The sequence below is a fragment of the Lonchura striata genome, chromosome 1A, assembly GCF_050655825.1.
Source record: "Lonchura striata isolate lonStrDom1 chromosome 1A, ASM5065582v1, whole genome shotgun sequence".
Lineage (NCBI taxonomy): Eukaryota > Metazoa > Chordata > Aves > Passeriformes > Estrildidae > Lonchura > Lonchura striata.
The window spans coordinates 16,431,435-16,451,640 of NC_140741.1; the positions used below are offsets into that span (position 1 = coordinate 16,431,435).

Sequence of the window (20,206 nt, forward strand, 5' to 3'; positions counted from 1 at the left end):
TTTTTCCCAATTTTGCTGAAATCTTGGGCAGCAGACATTTGCAGCAAAGCAGTAGGAAGTTTCCCTCTATCTTATGTAGCAGTAGATTTTCCTCTCTGTCTTCAGCCAAGATGCCATCAGTCCAGGGAAAGAGCTGCTCCCTTTGGTGAGGGTTTTTGTGTGAGGCACTGGGCAGCCTTTCAGCATGATGATGGTACCAGTCTGCAAACCCAAATGTACAGACCTCCCATCAAATACACATCCAGTTGTGGGGACTTTGCTGCTCACCCAGATTTGTAATCAAAGGTAAACACATAATTAATTTTACCCTTTCTAATATAGTCAATGTGTCACTCTCATTTAGCTCTTGCCTTGCTTCCTCTACATTCTCATGCACCAGCCAGGCAAACACAAGAGGGGTGGTTCTTTTATTATTTCTTAATAGACATCTGGTTTTTAAATGGTTGTGCTCTTACCTTTGCTCCCTGATCTGTTCTTTGTGGAGACTGTCTGGCACAACATGCCAACAAAACCATTTCTGCTTCATATATCTTCCCAGGCTTCTGCTAAATGGGACCCATTCCCTGCTGCAGCCAGATGACCAAGCTGTGGAGACTGGAATCAGCTTATGGTCAGCTGATTGATGGCCAAAAAATGTGACTTGGCTCTAATTGCTGTTGCAGAGTAATGGGACATCCCAGCTGGTCACACCCCAGTTGTTCTCTCCAAGTCCACTTTGAAGCTCTGAGGCACCAGCCAGCAGTGCTGCCTGCTGAGTCTTGTCTGAGTGGCTGGGGGAAAATCTCCTTCATCCAAAGCCAGACATCATTATATAAGATGAACAGACATGAAGGCAAAGATGTCTCAGCTGTAAAGAAACACTTGTTAATAGGGAAACATCAAAACAAATTTATGTTTAAAAACAGGGAATTTGAGACTCTACTGTTTGACCATACTTGAACACAGTAAATCACACACAGTGAGCATTATATGTAATCTAAACAGCCCTTACCCTTGTTTGTTTTTTACCAAATAATTCATCAAATCAATAATAATTTATTCTTGGAAAGATGTGTAGAGCAAGAAAATTTTGCCCAGTATCTTTTAAGATCTATTCCCAATCTCCATATGACCACTTCTAATGTTTTCTGATAATGCCTGTGATTGGCATTTCAAATCCCAGAATGACACATTCAGACTTTATTGTATCCCATAATATCATATGGAAATCCAATGAGTCTGTAGGCTGGTTTTTTCCTAGGAAATGTTCTGCATCAACATTAAATAACCTTCTGATTTAAAAGACAATGAAAAGACACAGACTGGGAATTAAATACTAGTTGCTACAAATCTCAGAAGAAAATGGTTCATAACAATCTCTCTTTTTGTGCTGCGGGTATCTCTGGATATCCTCCCTTGAGCAAAGATTAATTACACAAAACTGACAGGGGCTGATAGTTCACCTACAGTCATCCAGAGCCTCTTGCAATCCACAGACCTATTGCTTTGAAACCAAGGTGGATTGGGTTTTCTCCTGCTTCCACCAGCATGTGCAGTTTCTTTAAAAGCCTTCATTTGAGCACAAGGCTCATCCATCTTCAGACTGTCCCAGAGCCTTTGGGCTTCCCAAAGGATGGGTCCTGGCAGCACTGCATGTGGAATCTTTCAGGTGGCAGCCTACCTGCTTCCCTTCCTAGGAAAACCTGCTCCTGGTCCAGTCTCTCTCTGGTTCCAGGAGTTCCCAGATTTATGCTGAGGGGTGGGGATTTTCCTGCAGACCACAGGCCTCCTTCCAACCTTAACACCAGTGTAGTCAGGACTTGTACAGAACAGCAAAGATGCTACTGAAGTTTCCTTCTGAATTCACGTGCTTCTGGGAACCCTACAAAGCCCAAAGCTCTCCCTCCTCCATTCAGCCTGAGGCTGACCAGAGAAACCCCAGAAACACCCAATACAATATACAAGCTTCAGTATGTTCTTCATTTTTTCTTCTTCCTTGTCCTTTTCCCACACCATGAAATCCAATCAGCTAATTCAGAAATAACTAACAAATATCCACAGAAGTGCTCAAACATCCAGTGCAGAGAAGACAAACATGGCAGCAGAAGGACATGCCTCTGGGAGTTTGCTGAATTCCTCAAAGCACCAGTCTGCAGGGAAGAAGGAGCCTGTAGATGTCACTCACCCTCTCAGTACCAATGGAGCATTGCAAGGTGTTGGACACAAAGTTCCTGCCTATCAGTGGCTCAGGAAGTTCATCTCAGAGAAGACCCCTGTTGCCATTCTCATTTCCAAGGCAGGCTGTGGGATGCTACAAGAAATGGAAAAATCAGTTCTTACACAGTGCACAACAAAGTCATTTGGACTGGTGTGGATGTTTTGAACACTCTTTTTCTTCTTTTTTATTTAGACATCAAAATCGGTGTCATGGTCTTCGTACACAAGAGCCTGAGCAGGCCAAGTGTATCAGAGAACATCTCCCAGCTTGCAACCGTCCACAGCAGCTGTGCTTTTACAACACTGCTGCAGATAAGAAGTCAAGATGATGGATTTATTTGGGTGTTTGGGATGGGACAACCTGGATTTGAAAATAACTGTTACTCTGAATGAAAACCAGATACAGGCTGTGCTCCTTTTGGAAAACCTGTCCCACAGGTTTCTCTCCCTCTTCCCTCCCAGACAATCAAAAAAAAGGGGAAGAGAACAACGAACAACATAATTCAGAACATAAATCTCTCTAAAGAGGTGGAGGAGGACTGCCCTTTCCAGCACAGTGATAAATACACTGCTGAGTTTGATGTTTAAAAGCCATATTAACTTTGCCTTAGGAAATGCAGTAAAGCACATTGGACTGCTCAAGAACAGAAACTGGGACACTGTTGTCATGGATGGTAATAAAAGTGAGGAAAGCTGGAAAGCTAAATTCTCACTCTTGCTCTCTCTCTCCACCTTGCTCAGTGGCCTGTTATGTTCCCAAGGTCATCCCCCTCAGGCTGCTTCAGGCTGGGACAGACTGATCATCTCCTTTGGGAGCCATTGCCTTGTGAATCAAGAACTGGTCAAATGAAAAGCCAAGTTTAATGAAAAAAGGTTCATCACACATGGCTCCTGGCAGAGGTGTTCAAATCAGCAAAACCTCTCCTCTCTTACTCAAACAGAAGATCCTCAAAGCCACTCCACCTGGAAAACAAAAAGTCCTGCACACGTGTAGCCTTTCAAAAATTATTTCCATGGCTCAGTTCATCTTTAGCACCTCCTCATCCAGATGTTCTAGGGCTTCTTTTGGCTGCCTATCCCACAGAACAAATGATGAAACACAGGCAAGCTGGACCTGCCTCTCTGAGTCAGACCAGTAGGTGTACCTGAAGATGAGCACTACATCTCTGATAGGGGAGTATCTGCTTCTTTCTCAGGAGCCCCCCAGGCTTGATTACCATAAGCCTTGATTTCCCAGAGCGAATGAGAAGGATTATTAAAACATCTTAAAAATTAAGAAAAATTTGCATAGATATGCTTTACCAATTGTTCTGCTTTTCTGAAAGTCATGGGGAAAAATAGAGCTTTTAGCTGTGTGAAAAAGCAGCCCTTTCATTACTTGTCCTCTAATTGTCACTATAGGGTAATCTGCACAACCAAATAAAAGCAATTGACTTTCCTTATATTTACCTTAAGTACTTGGAACCATAAGACTTCTGTCTGACAATTTAATGGAGATATATATATATATATATATATATATGAAATTAATTAATAAGCTATTCAAATTGATATGATTTGCATATTAGAAGCTAATTAGAAAAGCAAGCTCCAGAATTTCAAAACTTATAATACATAGGAAATGAAGGAGAAAAACTGATAGCTGCAGGACTCATTTGCTTAAGAAGTTACCTTGCCCTTATTAACTGTATTCAAAACAGGCTTTTGTTGCATGGGGATATGGTAATGTTTCCCCAGAGGTCTGAGATCATGTGGAATCAGTGAAGTATAAATGCATATATATTGCATTTGGATGAGCTGACACTTGGTGTCTCTTGGCCCCCATGCAGGCAGAAATGTAATGGCAAACCTCACTGCAGATGTCACATTTTCCCTAATTCTCCTCATTGCAACAAATGACATTTTAACTCCATGCTGCAGGAGAGTTCAGTCTCCTCTGCAGAGCTGTCTGAATATCAGTGTGTTATATTGCACTGGAACACCCTCAGAGCTTTTTCCAGAGAAATCCACAAGGTGTTCACCATTTGCCCCAGAAAAGGCAGCATCACACCCCTCAAGTCCCTGTTTTCCTGAAAGATGGTGCCCTTTCCTAATAAGCATTAAATGATCCAAAAAAGCCTCTAGTGCTTCACCCAGATTAGACCTACAGAAGGCTCAATTTTTTTTTTCTTTCCAAAAGCCCCTTGTAACAGTTTTTTTCTGTTTTAAAATAGAAGGAAAATGTAAAGGTGAAAAACTTCCAGTAAAAGATCATTTCTATTGAAATAATCAATATTTAAGACATATGCTTAAGTAAAGTAAAAACAGTTTAATCTAGCATTGATTTTTTTTTTCTCAGTTATATATGATTTATAATGGAAATGTAAACCAAATTAAAATGTGTGAGGACAAAATGTGAGATTTCAACCTTACATTTCTGAAATGCCTGTTTCAGAATTGGCATGTTTCTACAGAACATTTGACTTTCAGCATCAGTATTCTTCTAACAGAAAATACTTTTGCAGGGGAAAAAATAAGAATTTTGGCTAGTTTTATTCAAAATGTTCCCAGAAATTTTCAAAAAGCTCCATACTTAAAGGAAGAATTCATAGTTTGAGAAGCTTTTGTGATTTGTTGTTGTGGGGAGGTTTTTGGGGGGAGTTTTTTGGGGGATTTTTTCTGGGGGGGGGGGGGGGGGGGATGGTTTCCCCCTGCTAATAATTTGATTTCACTGTGAGGTTGTGGGAATTTACAATTATGCGATCTGCAAGTAGTATTCCCTGTCAGAGAAATACCAGATACGTTTCTGCCTGGCTTCATAATAACCTCACAGACTTTTGGTGGCTGGTGGGTTATCTCCAGGGTTCTTGTGATTAAAACCTCAGACAGATGGCTCTGGAAGGAGCTGTGGTAACTCCCCAGTGGAATGGCAGACTATTACCTGCCAGCAGTCATGTTGATTTGAAGCCCTGACTTTTTCCAGCTCTCCACAAAGACTTGTGCAACTCAGCCTCCTGAGGTCGCTTCAGATTTTTGACACTCCAAATACAAGAGGATGTCTAGTGTTTTATTTTGCCATGTCTCTATGGCACAGATCACTTCTAAACCTCTTTTATTTCCCATACATTGGTAAATTCTTGAAACTCACAACCTCACAGGTCCTATCTCAGTGTAACCACATGGGAAGGAAACATCTCCAGAAGAGCAGTAGGGTTTGTCATTGCCAAATGTGTGCCTTTAATTCCGCTCCACATCCAACCTATGGCTTTGATGAGTTCATTTCCCCAGAACGTCTCCTGCCACAGGTGTCCAAAGTCACAGATGCAGCATGGCTGAAGTAGAACTCTTGGAGGAGACCTCTATGTACAAAGACCTCGATCTAGAAAAGGCTGATAACCTACAAGTGCAAAGGAACACAACATTTCAGGTTGTTCAGGCAATCTCTGCAGAGCAGACTCTCAGAGGCACCCTTCCTGCAGTGAGGAGAAAAAAGCAAGAAGTGAACGTGTATCATGTATTCCTTGTCATGGGACAAGGCTGACAGACCAAATTTCCAACAGGTATGGCATCTTCACTGGTAACTTCTCATTCTCCAAATTCAACAGCAATCAAGGAAATACCTTAGCAGAAATCCATCAGCAGCAACCAGCTGCTCTGAGTGGGCTCCTAGAAGCTTCATCCATGAGCCACAGACTCCTGTGTGAAGAAAGGCCATTGCAGATTGTTCATCACAAAAGGCAGCATAAGCATCTGACCACCCGTTCTCCTGAGAAATATGAAGCTACTCTGTCATATTGTGGTGCCAGCATCTGAAACACACATTTCCTCTCATGTTTTCTAACCTAGGGCTATCAGGCATAACTAGAAGGCTGCAGTTGTACCTCTGCGTTGACTGAGACAATTCCAGTGAAGCAATTATAACATTGTGCAATCAGCTGCTTAAATGCTCTACACAACACAAAGGTTGAATTATCTCTTGCAAAAAAGGGATTCCTCCCTACGAATGAAAGTGTTGTTGGAAAGTAAAAAGCAAGGAAGTTTTTCTCCTCAAACATTGGGGAAAGATCAGTTTGGACTTCCTAGCAAAGGCTAGATACACTCCAAGGGAGTTGAACTCATCTTCATTGTGTTCTGTGGTGTAAAAGAATTGCTACCATCAGCAATGGGAATGCTGCCTGCCTGTCCTGTCATCTCAGTGCAGTCAGGCTTCAACAACTGCTGAACAGCTACTGATACTGATACCCAGCAGTGGAGAAACCTCTGTGGTTACATGGATTAAATACATACTCTACAGATCTAATGAAGTTCCCTTTCAGGCATTTTCAGGTGCTGCTTCTCTGGAGAACCATTACAGCTGGCAGCAAACCAGCCAAAAGAAGCTCAAATCTCCCACTGGTCCTCTGTCTCCAGTGTTCCACAAGGATGAGGTGGGATTAATATCTCTTCTTGGGAATTTCCTACTGAAACTTTCATTTGAATCTGCCTATTAGCACACTTTCTTGTCTTTTTCCAAATCTTTATCTATAAGATAATCTAAGACATGGAAATTTCAGGGAACCTTGATACTACTGTGACTATACAAAGCCTTTTTGCTCATATTTTTGCTGCTGTCTTTACAGGTCTGAAAAGCCACACCACCCCTTATCAGAATTTCAGAATTTCATGGATTGCATTACAGCATAAATATCCTACTGTACTGACTCTGTTAGATGCTGCTCTTGAAAGATTGAGACTGGTTCTCCTGGAGAGCAAATATTTTCTCTCCTAGCTTCCAAAGCACAACCCATTAGAAACTTTTTCCTTGGCTTGATGGCAGGATCAGACACCAAGTCTGATTTGTGAGACATTATGGAGGTTCAACAGGACCTGGAGGGGTTGTGTTCTTCACAAGTAGTTCCCAGTAAACCTCACTCCCACCTACCCAGGCAGAGCACGGTTACCAGGAACACAGTTACCTTATCCAGTGCTGTGGTCTCTGAGATTGTAAGTATCTCTCCATTGAATAAACCTGGCTTCTCTCCCAGAGACTTCCTTACTTGCAATCCTGACTTCATCATGGGCACAAGCTTTGTCTTCCTCTTTTGTGCCTGTAAGGGCTCTAAGAACGCTCACAGGTTTGCAACAACTGAAGCAATTTATCTGTTTAGAAAGCTGGTGCTTTGGTACACACCGAGCATGAATGAGACATATGCAGGCAGCAATATCCTGAGGAGGTTTTCAGACATGTTGCAGGGATCACTCAGTCTTTATCCTACTGAATTTTTACTTGGGCTTCTATAACCTTCTCTGCTCTTTCTTGGCCTCTTCTGCTCCTTAACATCTCTGTTGCCTTTTTAAACATAGTGACATAAAAAGAAAGAAAAAAAAAATATCCAAACAGTTCTCATTGCACTCATCCCCCTGAGTGCCTTCACACAGGTGCACCCTGCTTCAGATATTTCTTTTCCCATTCAGTCTGCAAGTTCCCTTATATACAACTCTAAATATGGCCTTGCATTTGTGATCTATACTTCAGATCCCTTTTCTGTACAAGGGAAACTTATCAGAACATCACCTCTGACTGATCTCCCTGCTGTGGACCTTTCCCATTCTGTGTGTTCATGCTACTCATGCCCCAAAAGAGAAGGGCAGGACAGAAGGCTTGAAGTTCCTCTGCAGCTTAAACCCCATGCAGGAGCAGGGACAGCTGCAAATGAGACACTACAGCCAAGAGTGCTTTCTGCTCAGTGCAGAAGCTTCCCCAAAAGCTCTTTCAGAGATGTTAAACAGATGAGGGTTTGTTTTTCCACATTGTTCTGAGATTTGTAGAAATGAAATCCTGTCCACTTCAGATGGGCAACAGACTCTGGCTTTAATTCCAAGTGCTTGTCACCATGCCTCCGTCTCTGGGAACTGATGTGACCACTACATTCTCAGGTGCCAGTTGCCTGTCCTTGCCCTAAAATTGGCATTTCACATCACTGGCAAGTCTGAAGATTTTTTTGATAATCTAGCAGTAGCTCTTTCAGCTTAGAGCTTGGAATGGCCACACTTGAAAGTTCCAGTAATGGGTTCTCAGATACCTGTGCTCAGGTCCATGGGATGCCCCTTTGGCACAAATGGTAGGATTTGTCTCCTTTTTGAAACCTTTGTGGATATCCAAAAATGTATTCAGCAACCCAAAGCTGGGGGTTGATTTTCCCCTCATGAACTCACACACTGTGCACAAGCATAGCAGGGAATAGGAGAGGAAATGACAATGAAAGCACAATATCTCATATCACTTCAAAAGGCTTCTTCAGCCTGTCATAGATGCACAGACATCATCAGCCAGGAAGGATGGAGAATCCCAACAATTTTTAGGCTTTCAGTTATTTTGAAGGGCCTTTGTACCTTCTACCAGGAACGCAGCAAGCAGGAGAATAAGGGTCCTTCTACTGTTAGAAAAGGTGATTTGCAGAATTAGAAAGAGGAAGGGGGATGAGGAAGGGACAGAGAAGCGCTTTGCTGGAAAGATGTTTGCCTAGCAACACAAAATCAAAATCTATGCCTGACCTGTAAGAAATGTTTCTATGGGCATGGCTTCTTCATTTGGTATTCAAGCCAACTTTTGCCTGTATGTGATCTGAAAACACAAGAGCAAACATGTGAAAGAGGCAGATGAAAGCAATGAAAGCTGACACTACCAAACCAATGAGTTAACCCAAATTATTGAGTTGGGTACTAACGCAACTCCACAGTGTACCTTGGGTTTTTAATTGCTGTCATTTGCCCATCTCACCAAAATAGGCTGTGCATCCAAACTACAGGTTTTTTTAGGTAATACAGTGCAAGTTTGATTACTGCAGCATCCTTGGAGAGCAGGAGCATGCTGCAGGAGCCTTCCATGGCACTAGAGGGGAATTTGACACTGGCAGAAGAGGAAATACATCAGTTCCCACTTTATGCTACTTTAGCAGACAGGTTTGGCATATGGTAGAAGTTAGGCCTGAAGGATGACATTACTATTGAACTGAAGGACTCCTAATAAAGACAGTTTTATTTAATTTACAATTCTGCTTCTTACACCTAAGGATACTTGCAGCCTTGGGTATATTTTAGAATTGCTCTCAGTATTGGAAATGGCCCCAGAGGTTAATCAACGAATATCAGGCAGAGTGTCTGCAGCAATTTGACTCTTCCAGGCGTGACCAGGGCTGGGCTCAGCTCAGCCTGGTCTCCAAGAACACATCCACTGAGTGCCTAGGGTTTTGCTGTGAGGTGGGTAAAGGCAGAGCAAGCAAAATAGCTGCACTAGCCCACATTCCACAGCTGGTGTTGGGTGTTGTAGGGTGCCAAGAGCCAGTCAGACTCTCCCAACCCATTGCCTCACCCAGAGCTGTGTGTAAGGGAATGGGGATATATAAAGAGAAAGTGTTGCTTCAGCACTGGGATATTATGGGTTTACAAATCAGACAGATGCACTGGAAGCTGGCTGGTCCCTGTGCAGACATGGCCTGTATCTGAGCTGGACAGCTAAATCAGCCCCTGTATTGAACTCATAGTGCTGATACAAGAAACATTTTACCAGTGCAGTACCTCCACTGCCAGGGTGTCCAGCACTCAGGAGACACTGGGGGTGACTCACATGTGGTGGTAGTGGAGAGAGCTTACCTCAAATTCAGAGGCAGTTGTACCTACTTCTGCCACGGCCAGCTTGATCCTGGGCATCCTAGGGAATAAGCCCAGCCTCTTGTGCATTTCTTCCAAATTCCCTTTTGCCCTCTTCTGCCATTTTGTTGCTCCTGTGTTAGCCAAAACCTAGTTTACTAGGGCTCTTAACTGGAGACTTATTACAGCTTATTTCTGTCTGCCTTTCTTTAAAGCCAGCTGAACATACCCAATGCTCTTCCTCTATGGTAAGACCAAAAATACAGACCACCCTCCCAGCTTCTGTGACACTCTTTCTAACACACTCCTTTTTTCTCTTCTCCGTGATCACAAGTTCTCTCTCCAAGCCCAGCCTAGTTATTTGTGCATGAAGCTGCCATGTCATGTATTGGTGTGAGTCTGATGTTCACATGAGCTGTGAATATGCTGCACATGTGTATCTCTTGTGCATCCTGAGCTTTCCTTTGGTCAAGTTAACTGTTGTTCTGCCTTCTAATGAACCACCAAGAGAGAACTGGACCCGGTAAGATTTCTTGTTAGCCACAAATTATGTCCTCGTGTCACTATCAATGTGACGCTGGATGATTTTGCAGTGTGACCTTATGTCCAAGCTTCCAGAAAAAAAAAGGGTTGGGACTCTGAAACTCCTCTTCAATGAGGTGATTCATTATAACATTTGAGTTCATATTTTGCACAAAAAAAGAGTAAGTGGTGCAATGGTGCACAGAACACTGCTGCCTTGGTGAGCAAGGCAGTTCCCACACCACCCCCACAGGGCTGCAGTAGCTCCAGTTCTTGGATTGCCACTCTGCAGAACCTCCCTCTGGCAAGGAGGAAGCCTTCAAAATATGCCTTCAAAAAGCTGGATGAAAGCCAGGAGGAAGTAAGCAGGGCTACTCAAGCATCAGCTAATCTACAGCCACCTAGTTTTAAAATAACTGTAATCTTGTGAGGCATCACTGAGTTTTTGGCTAAGTGGTTTGATGCCACTAAGTTGCAGATTTGCGTCAGGGAGGGATTTGTTCTATTTTATCTGCTGCTTAGACTTTCTCTGCTCCAGGACACTAGGAGGGCAGAGATAAATTTCTGCCTACAGTAGCTGCCTCCTCTCAGCAAGGAAGGACAAAGGAATACTAAAACCTCTGTCCAGATCCATGTCCTAACTTGCTGCCACCTCAAGGGCCAAAGCAACCAGAAGAACAGCAGGTAGAATAAGAAAACACTGTTATTTAGTCACAACCACAGCATGATTGCTGTCCATAAAACCTCTAAATTTGGACCTCAGCTCTGTTTTAGATGGTATTTGAGCTTGGCTTGTACAGGACTGGAAGAAGTATTTGACCTTACAGTTATCCCTCTGTGACTGTAGCGCTGAGAATATTGTGCCATGATTTTTGATTCCTTGGAGGCCACTCCTCCTTCAGACCAACTCCCTCCAATGTGCTGAAGCCCAGAGCCTGATGTCCAAGTAATCAAACAAGAATGATGTGAGGTGTAGGGAGCACTCAGACTTTTTGTGACACAGCCTGTCTCCCTAATCTTTTTCACCCAGTCACTCCACAGGCAGCAAGTGTCAGCCTTTGGTACAGCCTGGAGGAAGTTACCTGGTGACAGACACACCACAGACAGACAGACAAACTGCAGCTGGGTGCAATCCTGATCTGTTGCACATAGTGTTGAGCTCTCTGTGCAAGCAGGGGTCACACCCAGCACACAGCTGCGTAGGGACAGGGACGGAGCTGTGCACCCATCAGCTCACCCTGGCTCAGAAACAGGAGCACACCCAGGTACACATCTGCATCTGGGCATTTCATCCCAGAAACATCCACCTGGGCTGCTCCTGTGCCTTGGGTTTTACCAGAAGCAGACAGGCAAGCAGCTGCTGTTTTCACTGCCCAGTGACAGGAAATCCAAAGGGTCTGTTCTCTCTTGGTTTACACTGTGGTGAGTAGTTAACAGCAGGGGTGATCTGCACTGTTTCTTCCTCCTAAAAGCTGCTCCTTTGGTGGTGTTTAGACTCAAACTGCAGTCTTTGCAGCCTGGGTGGGGGCAGAGAGGGGGGTTTCCGTGCACTTTGCTCCACAGCAGGTCAAGTGGCAGGGTGACAGTGTTATCTCCCCCTGTGACAGGAGGTCACATTCCCACAGTGCTGCTACCGGAAGGCACCAGCTCCACAGGCTTGGCACAGCATTTTAGGGGGTTAATAAACTGGAAAACTTGGCATTTGCTGTGCCCTTGAGCTAGGCAGCAAGTCCTCTGCCATGGCCAGGTGAGCCTGCTGCTGCAGCAGCCTTCAGATGGATGTTGCCTTCACACATGTGAAGGCTGAGGAACGTCAGAGCTGGTTTCAACCCCAGGGGAAAATGCTTAGGGACAAAGCAGATGCTGTGAGAAAAAACAGGCCAGAAGAAAGACTATTTTAAAATACTCCACGCTTGAACAGTAGCAGCCAAGCCAAAATAAAATGTTTTTAAAAAAACAAAAGTCGGTGCACAGACTGTGGGAAGTACAAAGGGGTCATGAGAAATGAGAAAGGCTCAGCAGTGGGAGTGAGTGACCAGAGCCCAGCCTGCAGGAGCATGGCCACAGCAGCACAGGGACAGCCAGGCTGGCAGTGGTGCCAGTGACACCAGCACACACCGTGCCCCATGGGGTTTTGCAGCCAGGGGCAAATCTGGGACCTGCTCCTGTTTCCCAGCAGAGCAAGGAGCACATGGCTGGTGACTGACACCAGATTCACCAGAGCCGTTGGCTGAGGTGCTCATTGGGGTAAAACACTCAAGCCAGGCCAAAAGGGAAAGTGTCTTTCTCCTCCAGTGCAAGGTCAAAGGGGAAATGCCTCTTTCCGATATGAGGAGATGTATTGGAGGGGAATGAGCATATCCTATTCCTAATCCCTGAAAGCCCAGGCAAACTGAAGGGAGAGGCTGATGGCCTTGAGAGGCCCCACAGAGCAGCCTCACCACCATGGGAGACAGGGCAGGCTTGAGCAGCCTTGGCCTGTCCCTGGGTGCTGGGGAGTGGAAGCCCAGGGAGCAGCAGCAGGACAAGGAACAGTGCAGTGAACCCTCGGTGTAGCCTTTTCTGTGGCCCAGGGCCCTCGTTCCTCTCGTGCTGTTGTAACTCCTGCCTCTGTGCCAATGGCTTCCAGAACGCAGAGGAAAACTCTCGCATCTCAATCACCTTCTTCCGACTCTTCCGCGTGATGCGTCTCGTGAAGCTCCTGAGCCGAGGGGAGGGCATCCGGACACTCCTTTGGACCTTCATCAAGTCCTTCCAGGTATTCCTTCACTTATCTCTCAGAAAGACCTAAGTCATTTTCATTTCCCTTGGTTTCACCCCAGTGCCTGAGCTCAAAGGTGGCCAGGGACAGGTGGCAAAAATTATTCAAGTAAATGGAACTTGTGACTGCCTGGGTATGGGTTTCATCTTTAAAACATGAGTAATTGCTTGACACACTCCTGAACAGCCTTAAGAGTTCAGTTCAACTCAATTACTGCCTGTCTGTAACCCTTCAATCTCTTTTTTTTTCTTTTTTCCCAATTTGAACTGTATTTCATATGTGTAACTCTAACTGAAATACACAGCTATGGGGGGAAGGCCTGTGTCTCAATTAAGTTTCCTTTAAGCCTTGTTTTGAGGATTTCCAGTGAGTATTAGAGGTGTGTGGCCTCCATACTTTCATCCAGGAAGAATTCACCTTTTTAGCCCTACTCTTTTGAGCTGGTAACAATGCCAAGTTATTAAATTGCTGCTGCTTTTTTCCCTGGAGACAGGTTGCATTTCAGTGGTAGGTAAAGTTTCAGAGTAGATAGGAGGAAGTGAAGAATATCAGACTGGATAAGAATCATCACCTTCGGAGGAAAACAAACACCACGGTTATTTGCTAGAAAAAACCTAGCCACATATAGTAAAATGATAGTTAGAGATGAAGCATGGCATGCTCCTTCATTCTAAAAGTACTTGACCTGGATTTACTGGACCAGCATAATCTCAACGTTAGCTGGGGCTTACCCAAAGGAAGTGGCAGGGAAACACAACACAGGAATACAAACAGTGGTCTAAACATGAGCAAATATGCAGAACACACCACTGGGCAAAAGCATGAAAGAGTAACTTGTACAACACACAAGTCTTGAAACAGCAACTAAGTAGCCCTGAGGCTGTAAATGGTCAATAGCTTTGGTATTGACTCAAATGGAAAAGGAACTGAACCATACTTTAAAACTTAAACCTCACCAGTGACAACACAAGCTGAGACCAAAGCCTGCAGCGCTGCAGCTCATTGCAGCTTCTGTCTCTTCTCAGCAGAAGTAGCACACGTGCACACCAGGCATCAGCACAGACTTATTCCAGTGCAGCTCTCAGTGGTCCCGGTAGCCAGACCACCAGGCTGATGCAAAGGACTCATTTTGCACACTCCTTGACTGCCAGAGCACCTAACCCTGCACAGCAGGTTTCTGACACATCCATTCCACAGTGACTTTTTCCATTGCTTGCAGAGCTGCCAGCGTCCAGGTTGTTATTTGAGCAGTGCCACTGGGAACCGTTTTGTTTGCCTGCGTAGGAATGAGATTCCCTTGGCACAGCTCAGCCAGCCCTGATGCAGGGGACAGAGTCACACTTTCCAGTTCCTGCTTCTCCTCCCCTTGCCCCTGTGCCCCTCCAGCCTCTTTAGCAATAGCTCGCCCTGAGGTGAACTTGTCGTGGCTGGAGAGGAGGAGATGGATGGGAAAGGCAGCACCTGGTACTTCCCCCAGGGACCTTCAGACCTCTTCAGCTGGAGAGTCACTTCAGGCAGGGTTGTAGGGTGGTGGGAGAAAGTATGAAGGGAGGGATCTTCCACAGCAGGGGAGGGGGAAAAAACAGGCAGCGCTGCAAGCGAGTGCCTTTTCCCTTGAAATCCTTTAGCCATTTATAACATGGAATTCTCTGCTCCAAGCTCCTCCTCTTGCAACTACCGGGAGGCTCCTTTGGTAGCTAAGAATAGCCAGTGTGCTGCTCTCAATTCGGCCACTCCCACTGTGAGAATGTGGGATCCCAGCAAACTTTGGCACAGGCCCTTCAGTGTCCCCACATGCTTCCAGGAAGCATCTCTGCTCACACAGGGCAGCCAAATAAGCAAGGAACCCATGGAGTTAGATCCCATGGTAACTTCCACGTGCCCTGGGCATGGCATGAAGTGCTGACGTAGAAGCTGGGGCACTGGTCGGAGCGGTGGGAAAATGCTCAGCAGGGTTTCCATCTGCAGAGACAGCAACAGGGTCAGCCTGGGGAGTGGGAGGAGGAGGAAGTGAGAGGGTGCTGAGGGCACGGCAGGGCCGTGAGAATCACAAGGACAAAGTGGTAACGCCAAGGAAGGACAGAGCCAGAGGACAAATGTAGGATGTGGGAGGTGGGGAGCTGAAGGAGCCATGGGGAACAAGGGGCAGGGATGAGCAGGAAGGTGCATTAGTGGAGAGAAATGGACTGAGCAGAAGAACATGAAAAGGAAGTGAAGGGGCAGACAGAGAGGACAGAAGACATCCATTTTCCCACACATTTGGATGGGAAAAACAGAAGTACTGTCAGAAAACATAAGTACTGTTAAGGTTATACACCTCAGGTACTATCTGGACACTATCCCAGAGCTCTTAGGTATTGTGTGCATCAGGTCCCAACTAAATCACACAAAATGTTTGGAGCCCAGTTCTGAGCTGCTGGTCTCTTCAGCCACATTGTGGGGTAAACATACTGATTTGTCTGGCCCCCTAAAAAGCTAGAGGATTCTGTCCTAAGACTCAAGGTGACAATTACAGACTTCATCTAAAGGTTTTGATTATTTTTTGCCATTTTAATATTCAGATCTCTTTGAGATGCTTTATGGAGATCTTAGTCAAATCTCCATAGTGGCCAGTGAAAATATTCTCTCATTTTTTCCTGTGGGATTTAGTAGTGTTGAATTTAGGATTACAGAAGGGTTTGGGTTGGAAGGGACCTTAAAGATCACCTAGTTCCAACCACTCTGCCTTGGGCAGGGACACCTTCCACTAGACTAGGTTGTTCAGAGCTCCATCCAACCTGGCCTTGAACACGCCCAGGGCTGGGGCAGCCAAAGCTTCTCTGAGCAACCTGTTCATGTCTCACCCACCCATATAGCAAAGAATTTCTTCCTAGTATTTAATCTAAACCTGCCCTCTTTCAGTTTAAAACCATCACCCCTTCTCTTATCAAATGAAAAAAATAAATCCCTTTATGTCTTTATTGTAGGCCCCCTTTAGGTATTCTAGGTACTCTAGAGTCTCTCTGGAGCCTTCTCTTTTCCTGGCTGAACAGCCCCAACTCTATCAGCCTGTCTCCATAGCAGAGGTGCTGCAGCCCTTTGATAATGTTGTAGTCTTGTTATATTCTGTGAAACTGGGTGTTCAAAATCTAGTTCAGGAACTGTGCTCACATTTTCAGAGTGAATGCATCCACTCATTTCCTCTGAATCGAGTTCTGAAAGCCTCTGCTCTGAGTGCTAGATATTTCAAAATATTCCTGCTCAAAAAGCCTGATCCTGTGAAGTCCCAAGCCCTTGATTCCTGTTCGTGGTGGAGGAAACTGGGAGCATCAGCACTTGGCTGATTGCACTGACCCCTTCCTAGGGAGGCAGCTCTGCCTGTCAGGGCTCTGCTTTTCCTCTTCAGCAGCTGATCATTGACACCTGGGACGTGGCAGACACCACCAGGGACGCCCGACACTCAAAAGGAAAGGTGCTGATGCAGCCTTAGGGTACTTAGGGTGGTAGCAGCCATTGTAGCAAAAGCCTTGAATTGAGATTCCAGCAGCTGGAATTTTTATGGAATTATTCCACCGTACCAGATGCAGGGAAATATCACATTGCCCAGAGTAACGCTGGCTGTGAGAGCTTTCCCCTCCTGGTAAGCAGGTGTGGACACTGGTTTTGCCTCACTTTCCTGGCTCGGTCAAGGGTGGGAGTGGTGGGCAGGCAGCGGAGCTCCATCCATCCATCCATCCATCCATCCATCCATCCATCCATCCATCCATCCATCCATCCATCCATCCATCCATCCATCCATCCATCCATCCATCCATCCATCCATCCATCCATCCATCCATCCATCCATCCATCCATCCATCCCCCATGGCACGGAGCCTGCCGGGCCGGGCTGGGCTGGGCTGGGCGGGCCGCCAGGCGCGGGCCTGCAGAGCCATCTAGTGGCCACTGCCCGCACTGCAGAGCCCTGGGGCAGCCAGCAGCCAGAGCCGGCAGCACCAGCCCGGCAGGGACACAGCGCTCTCTCCTTTCCTTTCCTTTCCAGGCTCTCCCCTACGTGGCTCTTTTAATAGTGATGCTGTTCTTCATCTACGCTGTGATTGGGATGCAGGTAAGTGATGCTTAAAGAGCTCGGTGTGTCTGTCTTCTGTTAGAACATGGGAGCAGGCTTACAGGGTAACTAGATCAGTGTGTGGTTGTGGGGGTTTAAAGCAAGGTTTTCACCCAGTAAGGTAAGATGGAAGCTAACCTTGGCTGGAGAACATCATCTGACTGGGTACTTCCAACAGCAGCACAATGTAGTCCAGAAAAAAAAGCAGGCAAATTAAAAAATTGTCCCATTTAAGGGCAGAACATGACATGCAAACAGTAAAAAGACCATGCCTGCCCTCCACAAGGAATATCCACAAAGAAGATTTACTGCCTTTCTTGTTGGTCCAAAACAGTTTTTTAAGTGGGTTTATGGCTATGCTGCACTGAACAAACCAAAATGTTCTCTTGCATCTCTTTCACACTGGCATAACTTCCAGTGAGTTGTAAAGAGCAGCTTTTGATCTACATCCATGAAGATAAATATGGGATCAGACCCAATGTACCAACACTTAGAGTTCTCCAGGAAGCTGCATCAACACAACATCTTACTCAGTTTGGAAAATGCACTTGGAGTCATGTTGAGCATTCACATGTGCAAGGAACTGATGTTGCACAGAGACCAATGAAGACAGCATGGGATATAGGCACAGTCTGAGACAGTCCCACTCTCATTTGCTGCACTGCTTTTCAAGCTAAGCTTCACTTTCCACTTCGATGTTAATCAAAGTTCTCAGACAAGTCAGCCATCTGGGATCAGAGGCCACAGTATGGAAAGGCATGGCATAATTGCTTCCAGAGGTCTTAAAACATGACAGGCTTCTTGGTTTCACCATGACAACAGGATTTGTAATGAAATTCATCTGACCTCTGTGACGTTGTTTTAATTTGTTTCCTGTTATTATAATCACATGTTTTCACAAACTCCATCTACCCTGCCCCACTGTGAAAAATAAAATTAATGTTTTCTTGAATTATCACAGGTTATCTCAATAGCCCCAGTAATCACAGCTGTCATTTACTCTGCTAAGCTCATATTGTAAACTTGCCAGTTTTGCCTTTAATACCTAAGATGGCCAAGATCTTACAGAATTTTCTGTGCTATACAGAAAATCACTTGAGTAGTAATCTGGTATTACATTGCTGTACAAAGCATTATAAGTGACTACCAAGCACCCACACAGATGGGGTCTACAGTGGTCAGGGCACTGCCAGTGCCAGATGCTTTATTCTCTAATTCTACTCCTTTTTCTTTCAGCTAGTTCTAAGTTACCTATTTAACCCTTGGTTTACATTCAAGCCTCTGTTTAAATCATCTCAGCAGTCTGAAGATCATACATCTGTCTTTCACATTGATCTAGATTACTAGGTCACTTCATGCCCTCATGCCTTCCAATAAGAAAACAGACTTTTTTTTATTTTCCCTGTTTGCCCAGAGCCCACAGACCTGTGATTATCACTTTTTGTCCAAATGGCACCTCAGACATTTTTTGTGCAGCCCTCTTGAATGTGCTGACACACCGAGCTCCCTCACACACAGGGACACATAGGAAGGAAAATCATCCCTCACTCTATTAAGCTATGAAAGACTGGATGTACCAGAACTGATAAAAATATCCAAATTTCCCATATAAATGAGACCTACTTCTTTATGTCAGCTACTGCCACAACCTGGAGCGTAACAACATTCAAGCCTCACTACCTAATGTGCTCAAGTGGAAAAAATCCAAGTTGATGCTGATGGATGAAGCTGCTGGTAGGATGGCCCAGGAGGCACAGATTGGAGAGGCTGTAAGGGAGGAACCCCCACTGACAGCTCCTCCCAGGTAGCCAATGCCAAACACCCACAGCAGCTGCTGCCTCCTGTGCGAGGGAAGCTGTAGGGGTCGATAGCAGGATCATGGGCAGCTCCCTTACCTACATTTGCCTGAAATTATAAATATGGGCTCAGAGCTGCCTGTGGCGTGGGGCTGGCCAGGCAGGGGAAGGCCCAAGCATGCATGAGGAACCCCTGAGGAAAGCTGCCATGTGCTGACCCTCCCTCCCATCTGGCAAGGCCATCCCACCATTGTCCCTGCGCCCCCCTCTGTGTCATTGTTTCTCTCAGGGTGCTAATTATCAGTGACATTTCCTTGAAAAGAAGCTGGGTGTTCTCTCAGAGCTGCTCTGCTCCTGCTGCTTGTTTTGGCTACAAAGAGATTAGAGCTCTCAGCCCCTGAGATCTCTGCCACCTTGTTATCAATGGGGAATAAATAGTCCTGACTGTGTTGTGCAGAGACCTTTCTGCCACACAAGATTTGTTTAAACTCTCAGTCCCAATACCTGAAAGTACCACAGCTATCCAATATTTTTTAAAGAAGCCTGAAACTCTGCTGTACTGGGGACTTCACACCTAAAGACAGGCAGCTAAAAAGGTTTGCTGATGGTTGCAGTCTTCATGCCAGGGCTGGATGAACTAGTTTTTGTGGCATGGGAGGAAGCTCTAGGACATCCTTGTCTGGGCAGATCCGGTCACCATCTTCATGCTGCTGCAATCTGAGAGGACCCCTGAAACATGGTCATGCTGGTGACAAGCATGACTATAGAAGGGCAGGCATTTGGACAATTCCAGATCCAAGGCAATGCATTTACATTGTTTTGTGAAGATCCAAGGCCTCCCACAGAGATGGAAGCTCAAGGCTTTACAGCTGCTGGTCTTTTGCTATCATTTTGTCCTGACAAAGATAGATAAGCAATGAAGGAAGGAGCCTTTTCTTCTCTGTTACTGATTTCTTTCAGCTGGACTTCCTTCCCAGTTGTGTGCCTGTTAAATGAAGGCCCCACGTCCGTCATGTATTCAGTGTACGAATAAGGAAGAACAACTTGTTTTAACATGAGATGCTTTTTATTGCAAAATTAGTGCTTTTCTGGTTTTAAAGCAGAAGCCAGGGAAGCAACAACAAATATGAAAGACATACAGAAATGTTGCCCTGATTTTTAAAAGTGTTACATTTTCTTTTATAGTTCTTTTGAAAGTTTTAAAGTTCTCATAAAACTTCTTTAGCCTTCTGATAA

General features: G+C 45.2%; 1 protein-coding gene across 50 annotated transcripts in view; it reads left to right on the plus strand.

Annotated features, from left to right (window-relative positions):
- CACNA1C (calcium voltage-gated channel subunit alpha1 C) overlaps positions 1–20,206 on the plus strand; it is a 459,731-nt gene that overhangs the window by 413,819 nt on the left and 25,706 nt on the right. For 43 of the 50 annotated variants that reach the window (XM_085568454.1, XM_085568453.1, XM_085568461.1 and 40 more), the window contains 3 exons: positions 10,020–10,052; positions 12,956–13,084; positions 17,109–17,174. In XM_085568454.1, the coding sequence (XP_085424580.1) occupies positions 10,020–10,052; positions 12,956–13,084; positions 17,109–17,174 (228 nt within the window). The remainder of the gene's footprint in view (positions 1–10,019; positions 10,053–12,955; positions 13,085–17,108; positions 17,175–20,206) is intronic. The other 7 variants (XM_085568457.1, XM_085568469.1, XM_085568483.1 and 4 more) reach the window with 1 other exon arrangement.